Source organism: Eubalaena glacialis, chromosome 15 (assembly GCF_028564815.1).
Source record: "Eubalaena glacialis isolate mEubGla1 chromosome 15, mEubGla1.1.hap2.+ XY, whole genome shotgun sequence".
NCBI classification, from domain to species: Eukaryota; Metazoa; Chordata; class Mammalia; order Artiodactyla; family Balaenidae; genus Eubalaena; species Eubalaena glacialis.
Window position 1 is genome coordinate 42,521,770 of NC_083730.1, and position 12,578 is coordinate 42,534,347.

Genomic DNA, 12,578 nt, shown 5'->3' on the forward strand with positions numbered 1-12,578 from the left:
GATACAGTAGTGAAAGAGACAAAGTTCTGTTCTAGTGGAGCTTACATTTCAGTGGATGACAAAGTAATAGACAAGTGAATATATATTAAAATGTCAAAAGATAAGTACTGTGAAGAAACGTAAAGCAGGGAAGGAGCTAGAGAGTGTGATGGTGCTCAGTTATTTTATGAGATAAAGATTGACTGTTTTGGGGAGGTAGCATTTGAACAGAGACTAAAGGGAGGGATGAAACAAGCCATTTGACTCTAGGAGGAAAGGATCCTAGGTAGAGAAAAAACTTGGCAGAAGCAGTGAGATAGCCATGTGCTGGGCATGTTTGAGGATCAGCAAGGAGATTTGTATTTAGGAAATGTGGACTGAGAGGTAGCCAGGAAGCAGAATATGTCCACTTTGTGGCCCAGGACAAGAATTTCGCTTTTATTCTTGGTATGATTGGTGGTTCTTAGAGAACTGAGAGCAGTATGATATGATTTACTTTAGTAGAGAATAGAATGAAGGAGTAGAGCCTGGGAGACCAATGAGAAGACTGTTACCAAAATCCAGGCAAGATCAACGAAGATCCTGCATGCCGCAACTAAGACCTGACGCAGCCAAAAATAAATTAAATAAACAAATAAATAATAAATCTTTTTAAAAAAATCCAGGCAAGAGATAATAGTGGCTCAGTCTACAGTGGTAGTGATGAAGGCGGTGGGAAGTGGTTGGAAGTAGTCTGTTTCCCACTTCCCTGTATATCCAGTCTTTAGAACTCGGATTAAATACATCATTTCCTCAAATACCCTTCCTCACATACCCTTCCTGGTCTCTCTTGAAGTGGACCGTGTCTCTCTGTTAAGCCTGTCTTTAACACCCTGTTCTCTTTTGTGGCACTTATAAAAATACAGCTGCCATAAGCTCCATTTGTATCTCCAGTGTCAGAGATAGTACCTTGATCAATAAATATTTGTTAAATAAGTTTAAAAATCACCCATTAGAAATCTTCCTTAGCTTTATGTTCATCCCCCATTAGGTTAGGGGTACCTTCTTGATAACCCCTAGTCACCAGTACTAACACTTTCATCATTTTTTGTTTAATAATATGTCTCTAAGCTCTTTAATGGAAGCAGGGAATATGTCTATCTTGGTCACTTCACCCCTGAACTGCTGGTCACATAGTGGAACTCAGTAAACATTTGGGAGCTTTTTTCAGGGAATGAGTGTCATTGTATTTAATATCACCATTATCTTTGCAACAGCACTATGCATTTTACTGTTAATATTTTTATCTTTCTTTAGTGAAACTGATGAAAGTTGTAAGAAGCACCTTGGAAGAGTGTTATCTATTTGGGAAGAAAGGTCTGTTTATGAAAATGATGTATTAGAACAACTTAAGCAAGCTCTGTGTAAGTATATAATCTTTTATCATTATCTCTTCATTAAAATGTATTCCCTCATTAATACTTAAATGTTCTTTCAATTCAGATGGCGATAAGAAGCCTAGGAAGCGAACATATGAACAGATAAAGGTGGATGAGAATGAAAACTGTTCCTCTCTAGGATCTCCAAGTGAACCACCACAGGTAGTGGTTTTTCTCTGTTAAGGGAGTTAATTGCTAGTACTTCATGTAGCCATCAAGCTTTACTAATTTCAATGTTTTACTTCTGTAAATTGACTTTTATTATAATTCTGGGTACAGGAAAGAAGCTATGTGAATAAGTCTTATTTTCTGATTAATACATTGCTTACGTTTAATGTAGTGTGTTGTATATTGTATATTAGGCACTTACATTTTGCGTAGAAAAAGTATTTGATTGCTAAGTATGATTAGGTCTGATGAGATATCTACCATTTAAACAGTTTCCTTTTAAATAAATAAAACATTATATGATAAGACTATTTTGTTGTTTGATTTAAGTATGCTAGAAATTCCATGCCTAGAGATAAGCACCACTCCTTTAAGTATTTTTGCTTTTAAACATGTAAAAATGCATGTTAGATTTAACCAGTATGTATTCATACAGTTCTGTGTAACTATATAAAACCATGTAGTTCCATGGTAATAAAATAAGATGAATCAGAATCATTATCTTAATACTCCATGTCCTCCCAGGTTGATACAATATAGCATTTTCTAACCATCAGATGATTCCAAAAAGACATTTTTACCTTAATTATGTGGGCATTGAGTCTTAAAGCTTCCTGCTTCTATGTTTCAAACATATAGGAGGGACAGATAAAATTTTAAAGGAGAAAATGAAGACATAGCCATATTCTTAAAACAAGGTAAATATTGCCATGGGCTACAAATGGTACAGAAACATAACTCAAAATGTGAGCCAGAGTATGGTTCCTGCTGAGCTTTTGTCTGGAAGCAGACATGGTTTGCAGAAAGTAGTATCCTGTAGAGTAACAAGAACTTAAGGAGTTGGAGACCTGGACCAGAACTCACTGCATGAAACCTGAAGCTGGATGGAGCTCTTTCCGCCATGAAAAGAGCTTGAAATAAAGATAGAACCAATTACTGCCTGGAATTGTGGATTTATATCAGTGTTAGTACTCGGGAGGCAGAAAGAATTTGACTGAGGGTCTCAGCTAGTACCTGAGTCAAGCCCCTGCTGGGGCTTAATGACAGGAATGCTGAAGCCTATATGGTCACCATGGATAAGAGCTTGAATAGAAATGTAATAGGAACATAACGTTTGGAACAACCAAAACCTAAGGCTTATATTTGGTAATAATTCAAGACGAGGAATCACTTTTTGCTAAGAGCCCCGTAATGGCTCCATGAACAGTATTTTACCCCAGTTCTAAATATAGGGTCTTAACCCTCTCCTAGTCTACCTGATGAAAGAGTAACCTAAGTTGTACTCCTAGGAGTTTCTGAGTAACCACCTGACTCTTCCCTAGTACTTGTGTAAAATGCTATCGCGTTTTGTTTTATAATGACCGTTTTCAGATTAGTTGTACTGCGTAATTCTCAGTGGTTCAGCTTTATAGTTACCATTTTATATATGTCATTCTTTATAAGAATGGCTAAAATTTCTCTTTATAGAATGTAGTTGAACACATTTCATTCTCCTCTATCAGGAAGTCCTAGGCTAGTGTTGTTCGAGACAACTTTGCTTTCTTATCTGGATCCTTGACTGAGCTTTGGGAACTTAGAATTAGCTCATGTAGGAGTGTGAAGGTGCGATGAGAGTAGGTTGTAATTAAAGCATGCGTACATCATCAAAACCGTAAAGCCAGGTTTCTTCTTAGAACTCCAGAAAATTTTAGAACTTTCTAAGTGATTAAAAATTAAAAATATATAAGTTATTTGGGGCACCATGGGAAACAAGCTTCCCGGTAATTGTCATTGCTCTTAAGCTCACTTTCATTGTAGAGGGGAAATATAACAAAATTATTTTTTTAAATATTGGGATTTTAAACATGTAGTGGTGAATTAAAAGCACACTTGGGATAGTATATTTCTTATTAGGTTCCATTCTTTCTTATCATGTTTGATCATTTGCTATGTGCTAGACCCCAGTGATAGCATTTTTTATAAGGGAATAGCTTAAAGAAAAATCAGTTACTGGCTGTTAGTGTCATCTGAATATATACACAGAATTTGAATATCCTATATTTTTCATGTATGTGTGTAATTTCCTAGTGTTCTAGGATCTAGGCTTAGAGATGAAAAAAAGAAAGAAAAAAGAAAAAGGGAGGTGGGATGGGAATGGAGACTAGTAAAAAGAAAATTTACTCCATTTCCTTTGGAATAACTTTAGATATATTATGAATTGTGAAATCATCAGCAGAGACTTGCCCTTCCCTCCTAATTATAGCTGGTATGAAAACAGTGCAACTAAAATATTCTGATGATAAAATACTGGTTAAGCATTATATAAATATTAGTCACCAGATATATGGAACTTTGTAATATTTTAATGATCTTAGTAACAAACCATAGAATAGTTAAGGTGCCGTATTTGAACATACATATTCCAAAACTACATTTCTCTTATGCTTTAACTACTTTATTGAGAAATGGAATTTGGGGGGCTCTTCTTTGTTGTGGTAGATGATGATTTGTATCCCCCATCCCCCAGTATCCAATTTAATACAAAAAATTCTTATGTATAATGATAATACAATGACTATATCATACATAAAACTTGTATTCTCCAGGTTGAAATTATAGCCTGCCTTTTACCACTGTATGTATTTGGCTTATAAATGAATCACATCATTTTAATAGTCAGATAATTATTTTTACACTATCTGTCTCCACCACTAGAAATATCTAGATGTTTCCAATTTATATATTTCCAATACCTAATATAGTGTAGCTTTTTTCTTAATATATGAAAGAAATGGACTGTCTCTGAAAGCAGTTTAAACTAATAAATAGCCCATAAGGATTAAGGAATATGAAATAAATTTCAAGTCTTTTATATTTGTTTAAGCTTCACTAATTTTGGTTCTAAAGTTGTATAACTTTTTAGACTCTAGATCTCGTTAGAGCATTACAAGATCTAGAAAATGCAGCTTCTGGTGATGCAGCAGTTCATCAAAGGATAGCTTCTTTGCCTGTTGAAGTTCAAGAAGTATCCCTACTAGATAAAATAACAGGTAAGAAAAGAAAATGTGATCTGGAACTTTTTTGGGAGTTGGAGTAAGGAAACCACATATGGCATTGTTTTTGTTGTGTAATAATTTTGTTATTCTGTGCTTTTCTTAGACAAAGAATCTGGAGAAAGACTTTCTAAAATGGTAGAGGATGCTTGTATGTTGCTGGCAGATTACAATGGCAGATTGGCGGCTGAAATAGATGATAGGAAGCAACTCACTCGAATGTTAGCAGATTTTCTTCGTTGTCAAAAGGAAGCCCTTGCAGAGAAAGAGCATAAATTGGAAGTGCGTAACCTTTTCCTTATTTAGTGCTTATTTATTTAATTTATTTTTTGGTAGGAATTTAAAAATAGCCTAATATTCCTGAACATTTTGCATTTTTTGGACATAGACCTTTTTAGACAATGGCCCAGGTAAGCTACTCCTTGCATTAATTGGTTTCTTTTTATTTGAACCAAATCAATCTGCCTAAGTAAATTTAGACATTTGGAATTAGCAAAATTGGTTGCATTTTAAAATTATTCACGTGAAATTCCAGTAATAGTATTTCGTCTTCTGAGCTTAAACCTTTATCTTCAAGAACAAAAATAATGGGAAAATAGCAGTTGGTATAAAATCTGGTGTCAACTACAGTAAATTATGGTTGGACTTATTTAATTTCTGTCTGAGTACATGCAGTCTTTTGGGTATACAGTTATGAAATAAAGACTTTTTGTTATGGGTATCCCCAGTCTCCCTGTTCCTGAACATCATTTTTGTTTGGGAAGGTAGTCTTCAAGTTACTCCTTTATTCCCATCCCTGATTCTGATGCTTAACATATTCCTACCCCACTCTTGGCTCAGACACACCCTTAGGTAGAAAGTTATTATTGCTTCTTTAAATTGAATGATGATTGATACTGTTGATGAGAAGTCTGGAGGTGCAGGGGTTAAAAAAAGAAACACTCTCAAATTTCCTTTGAGCAGAGTAGCCATTGTCAGGGGTGGATGAACCAGATTTGGTTTTATTTAAAAGAATCTTGCATTTGATTAGTTCTTGTTTAAATTGCTGTAGCAATTTCTTTTTCTAATAATATGTAGGAGAATTTCTCATATGTCTGGATCCCTTTTTTAAGACAGTTCTCTTTAAATTTGTAGGTATGTTATGATGCTGCCTCTGTTAAGTTGCTTTTATTTATTAGAGTTTAGTTCTTGTTTCAGCAGTCTCTAATTGTGCCAAAGATGATTGCCATCTCTACCTGTGATAGCAGTTAATTAGTATCAGCAGCAGAGCTCTCCCACCCCAAATTGTAGCATTGTTTAGCATTGCACCTTTTCAGTCTGCCCCTCCTCTGCTCACATATACACACTCATGGTTGTTGGCACTGTACTCTACCTTTAGAGAGGCTGCCCAATTTTACATAGAAAGGAAAAGATAGAATTTTTCAAAAAAATACATTTCATAGTTAACTTGCCAGTTTTTGATCTTGTGATGGAACTTCAATCCTAAACATACTGTTACTTGTTTTATTGTTAGCAGAATTAAGGGTAAGTAATGTCATACAATTTTTGTCTTTAGTCTTTGGTATGGTTTCTTTAACTTCTATTGAGCTTCTGTTGCAGGTATTGGACATGGGCGTATCTTCTAACGATGTCATCATCATTAGCATATTCTTCCTGCTAAAAATAAATATCAAAATCCAAAGCCTGAATTGTCTCATGTTTTTGAAAATTGAAGACTGAAGCTTTGTTATTCTCCTTCATACTGCTTTCTCACTTAAACTGGTTATATATCACTCGTTACAAAAATAGCATTTATATTTGAAACGTGTAGAAAAAAGATCAGATACCATCCCACCTTAACCCCCTCTTTTCCCAGTGCCTTCCAGCCAGATTTCATGTTTGATAATTATAGGTAGTGAGGCTGATGATAATAATGGCAGTAAAATTTACCATGTGTCAGGTACCAGCTGGATTTCATGATTGATAATTATAGGTGGTGAGGCTGATGATAATAATGGCAGTAAAATTTACCATGTGTCAGGTACTATTCTAAGCACTTCACATATATCAACTCATTAAACCTATGTAGCAGGAAATGTTATTATCCAAATTTTACAGATAAAGGAAACTGAGGTACTGGGAGGTTAAATAACTTGCTAAAGGTCACAAAGAGGCAGTGAGTTGTTTAGAACCTAGGGAGTCTGCCTGCAAAATGACAATTTCGCTTTCAGTTTTTGCTTAAATGTAAGACTACAGCAACAGCTAAAGCCCTCTCTCTCCAACTCTGTTTCCTCCCTCCTCGGAGGTAATCATTTTCTCAAAGTGTTCTAGGAACTTTTTTGTTGTTTTTTAGCATGACTGGATTTTCATATTATAAATAAACCACCTAAATTATGTCAAACTTTTCTTACAAGTAAAAAATATTTAGATTTCTAATAAACTAGGAAGTTATTCCATAGAACTCTGTAAATTATCATTTATAACTAGGTGATTCTTGTGTCAGAAGATGTGAAAATGATTTGAGTTATTTAGACGCTTTTTTGTACCAAGTAGGTGGCATCCCTTTGAAGTTGAGACTGAGAGGTCAGGATTTATACTTACCATATCAGCTGTGATAGCATCACATAATTTTCACTTATCAGGCATCTTTGAACATCAACTGTGATTGACCAGGTATTGACATGTCATTAATTGCTCTTTAAAAAAAAAAGGACATAAATTTAAAGTATCAGTTCAGGAATTGGCTATTTCATATTTCTTAAGCAGGCCACTGTTAAAGCATTTGTAATGAATGAAAACATGAAGTGTTTTTTAAATTTTTGAAAATTATGAATCATTTTTTAAACTTGTAACTACCTTCAGCTGGTTATTAAAGCAGATAACTTAAAATAGACTAATAAACCTAATTAATAAACCTAATTTATGTTTAAAAATCTATTTCATATATTGCTGTGGGAATCATTCGCCATGATAACATTTTGTCGCTCAATTTTTAATACTTCTTTTCATGATACAATTGGTATAAGAAAACATGCTTTTATAAAATCCCTGTTTAGACCTCCATAGAAAATTGGAAATCAAAGTTTGATGGCTCTTAAAAGGAGAAATCAAATCATAGTTCCAAGTTCTAGAAGTCAGGATGGGAAAGCTGTCAGAAAGGATAGTGTGTATCTTTTGTAGTCTTACATCAGTATATTCAGATTTACCTCATTTAAAAAAAAATGAGGGCATAATCATTGTATGAATGTTGTTTGTTTAAGTCAGTCCCTTCTCATGGTGTCAGATTGCATCCATTGAGTTGCTTTAAGTTTTGTGCATTATAGGTAGTACCAGAGAGAACATCCTGGTGATGCAGGTTTGTACAGCTGTGCTAGTATATCTGTTGGATTGATTCTCAGAAGTAGAATAGAATAGGTGGGTCAAAAAGAATGTCTGTTTAAATGTTGATAATGTACTCAAGCCCTCCAAAAGGTTTTGCCTTTTTAAACTCCTTGAAGTATAAGTGCATCTTTTCTTGCACAACCTCACCCAACACTGAATGTCAGTGATCTTTAAAATTTTTGCATATCTGATAGGTTAAAAAAAATTTTTTTATTCACTCAGATTGCTCATTTAAAAATATTTATTAGCCTTTTTATTTCTGCTGCGAATTTCCTATATCCTTTGGCTACTTTTCTGTTTGGTTCTAAGTTTATGGTTCTAAGACAAATTAATATTTGTCTTTGCCTTTATAGATTCTAGGTTTTTTGGATATAGTTAAGATCACCTTCTCAATTCATAACCACAAAAATACAAGTTTTCTATAGTTTTTTTTCCTAATAATTTTATCCATTAGGATTTTTTTGTTCATGGTATATATGATGTAGGGATATAACTAATTGTCTGAAAGTGATAGTAAATGTCCCGTCATTTATTGATTAATGATTAGTCAATTAATGACAGTCTATATTTTACTATATTGTAAAATGCCATTTCTGTCATATTTATTTCTATACATACATGTGTATACATGAATGTGGTCAGTTTTCTATTCTACTGGCTCATTTGTTTTACCCACATTTAACTACTTGGTAGATTTTTGTTTTTATTACTTTTCGGTATTTTTCATGTCTGTAATTTTAGCTAATCATGATTATTGTGCATATGAATTATATTTTCTTCCCACTTATTATCTTATATATATTTGCCTTCATAATTAATATTTTAAATGACATTTTGCTAAGTAGACATTTCTTAATTGGTCTTTTCAAGAGTGCTTGCTTTTATAAAATTTTGTTTTCCAAAAAGTTCAATTTCCATTTTTTAAAAATGCTTAAAGATAAATTTTGCTTTGCCTGAGACATTTAGTGATTAGAAATGCTTAATGTCATCTCCCAATATAGGATATTAGAATGTTTTAAATATATAGCACTGAAAATGCAGATTTAAAAGTGTGTTGCTGAAGGTGTTGTTTTCATGTAGCTTTTTTGATGGTTATTGATTTATCAAATTACAAATATCATTCAAGGGGATAGTAGGAAGAATATGGAGAACAGCTTATGGAATGTTTCATCTGTGGTTCAGTTATTTCTTTATATTTTACTTTGTTTTTCCATTGAAATCATATTGACTTCATTTAAATTTAAAATTAATTTGATAAGAAGGAGCTATATGGATTTTTTAAAGAAGCAAATGATAACTAGTTTCTTAATGATTTCTTAGATAATTTTTCGAGATCGAAATATCATTAAGTCTAAAAACTTTTTATGGTTAATTTATCCATTATTCAAGAATCATGTAATCTTTTAATTATTTTTATTTATTATGCAAATAAGCTATTTTCATCATAGGAAAAAAGCTACATAAGCAAAAGGCTTAGCGCCATGTATTGGGTCCATGTATTATCTTGCATATTGTCCTTTTCATGTAATATTTTATGTTCATCTTATGTCAGTGTTTTCCTTTTTAATGTATGGCTGTATCATAGCTAGCTGTTCTTTATGACTAGTTGCTTTCATTGGTTTGATACTATAAACAGTATTGCAGTGAACATCTTTTGTTTTTTTGGCCATGCCACGCGGCTTGTGGGATCTTAGTTCCCCAACCGGGGATTGAACCCGGGCCCTCAGCAGTGAAAGCACCGAGTCCTAACCACTGGACTGCCAGGGAATTCCCAGTGAACGTCTCTCTTTTATTAACCCTTTACTCACTTTTTTTAAAAAAAATAAATTTATTTATTTATTTATTTATTTATTTATTTATGGCTGTGTTAGGTCTTCATTGCTGAGCGCGGGCTTTCTCTAGTTGTGGCGAGTGGAGGCTTCTCATTGTCGTGGCTTCTCGTTGCAGAGCTCGGGCTCTAGGCGTGCAGGCTTCAGTAGTTGTGGCACGTGGGCTCAGTAGTTGTGGCTTGCGGGCTCTAGAGCTCAGGCTCAGTAGTTGTGGCGCACGGGCTTAGTTGCTCCGTGGCATGTGGGATCTTCCCAGGCCAGGGATCGAACCCATGTCCCTTGCATTGGCAGGCAGATTCTTAACCACTGCGCCACCAGGGAAGCCCCCTTTACTCACTTATATCATCTCTTGTGATGAATTCCTAAAGATGAAATTGCTGATTCATGTTAAAGATTTTCAATAGGATTATATTAGATCATTGTCTTCGATGATTCCCAGATAATCGTTCTCTGTATAGGTCTTCTCTTCTGAGCCATTCCTTTTCTGTAGAGAAAATGTTTTAAATTTGCTGGGTAGCTAACATACGGCATCTGTATTCAGAACAGTGCCTCACCTCTTATCTGTGTGATTTGTATCTCCAAATGCAGATCTTTGGCTTAGTTTCTTATCCCTCATTTTTTGGCTCTATGGGATGAGTTTTAACAGATTGATGTAAAGATATCTATTTGCTCTTCATTGTCAACCTTAAGACTCACCATTACATTTCAAGGAGGTTGATGCCCCAAAGTCCTGAGACTATCCAAAATTACTCAGGATGAATTACATTATTTTTGGTCATTATCCCTGTTTCATTTTTTTCCATCTTCCAAAAATTTCAGGACATTTGTGTACTGTGGTTCCCTCTTCTCTGTCTTTGTGGGTTTCTGCCCTTATAAATTGTTTTATTATTTTACTGACTTTTTGGGAGGGTGTGGAGATAAACATGAGTTCAGTTTGTTATATAAATGGAAGACCTTTTGTGTCTAATTAAATAGAACTAATAATATGTTTCATAACTCCTGCCAAATTACTCTTGTCTGTTGCCTGGATTGTTAACAACTGATATTCCTATTCTCTCTCTTAACTGTCTACATCACTGCAGCCAGATTGATCTTTTAAGAAAATAGGTCTCATCATTCCCCTATGTAAAACTCTCCAATGCTTCCCATTACACTTTTGGATATTATTTTAAACTCCATATATGGCCTATGAGATCACTAGTCTTGAGTCTCCATTTAACCTCATCTTGTAACCGTCTCAAAGGCATCCATTTTGCTCTTTAAGCAGATGAAGCAAGTTCTCACACCAGAGCTTTTGTTTTACTGATTGCTAACAAGGTGGCTGGAGTGCTCTCTCCTAATCTTTACTTAGCTGGTTCCTTTTTTCATTCAGGTTTAAGTTCCTCTGTCACCTCTTTAGAGCCCTTCTCTATCCATTTCATTTGATTCCACCTACTCTTCTCCTGTATTACATTGCTGGTTCATGCCAATACATTGCTCCCTACCACTGTATTACATTGTCATTTTTGTTTTTTTGTTTTTTAAATTTTTTCTTCATGGAACTTACCACTGTTTGAAGTTTAAAACTTTGTATACTTAGTTATCATCTGTACCTGCCTGGAATGTGAGCACCATGAGAAGAAGAACTTTGTTTTGTTTTTCATGTTTATTGCTATATCCTAAGTGCTTGGAGCAGTACTTTTCTCCTGGTAGGCAGTCAGGTGTTTTTGTTGAGTGAGTAAATGATAGTTGGCCATCGAATGATGAATGAATGAATGAATGCTAGTACAAATGTAGTTTGCAAGGAGTTTGTAATGTTTATATTTTAAATTGATTTCTTTTGTAATTAAATTACAAAAGAATGATGCTTTGATAAAATGATTAAAGATACTTGAGGTTTTTGAAGAAAGTCGTATCCAGCACAAAATAGGTTAACTAATTTTAAGTCATATTAGTATAGCCCAGTACTTAAAAAAGAAGTGGTTGTGTGTTCAAGGACTGTGAATTCTAGAACTGCAGCTGAGCATTTTGAACAAAAGAATGAATGACCATTTTGAAATTTTAAAATTATTTTACCAGTTTGCCCTTTTTTTTCCTTTAGTAGAATAACACATTAACAACATGTTAGAAAACAGGAATGACAAATGAACAGTAGTACTCATGAGTCCGTAAGTGCAGAATTTGTAAGCGTCACAGTGCTACCTGGTGGAAGAACTGGAGCTACAAATGAAATCAGTCCTTAAGCCTGTGTTTGTTCATTAGGCTCTAATTGCTCTCTGCTTGTTAACTCTTTCGTGGAATAGAACTCATAATAGTAATATCCTTCAAGAGAGGCATTGTGATTAAGGAATTTATGCATATAAAGCAGTTAGCACCCTGTGTGAGGCAAAGTAAGCGCTCGATAACTGACAGCTACTACAATTATTTGTTGTTGCTGTAGCAGCTGAGAATTACTAGGAGTGCGATGAGATTGATAAGTAGGTTGGAACCAAATTGTGAAGGGCAGTGAATGGCTGGCCGAGCAGATGGCTATAATAGTCCAAAGGACAGAGAGGACTGGTAGTAGTAAGTGTTTGGAGGCCTGGTTATAGTTGCTAAGTGGATTAGAATGGCAAGAGATTTACAATAGGGAGACCAAGATATGACTTAATTGGAAAATTTTATATTGTGGGTAATGAAGGCCTGAACCATAGTTGATGATAACAGTGAGAAAATAAAGGAATGGGCAGGTATGGGGAACAATTGAATCACCATAATTTGTTAATTGGGTCTGAGAAGTAGGAGGAATCAGATAAATGAGATATTGAAAACGA

At 34.5% G+C, this 12,578-nt stretch overlaps 1 protein-coding gene across 2 annotated transcripts in view; it reads left to right on the forward strand.

Annotated features, from left to right (window-relative positions):
* The window catches only part of RPRD1A (regulation of nuclear pre-mRNA domain containing 1A), a 71,071-nt gene that overhangs the window by 32,981 nt on the left and 25,512 nt on the right, over positions 1–12,578 (forward strand). For both annotated transcript variants that reach the window (XM_061169376.1, XM_061169375.1), the window contains exons 3-6: positions 1,276–1,382; positions 1,462–1,559; positions 4,468–4,594; positions 4,704–4,879. In XM_061169376.1, the coding sequence (XP_061025359.1) occupies positions 1,276–1,382; positions 1,462–1,559; positions 4,468–4,594; positions 4,704–4,879 (508 nt within the window). The remainder of the gene's footprint in view (positions 1–1,275; positions 1,383–1,461; positions 1,560–4,467; positions 4,595–4,703; positions 4,880–12,578) is intronic.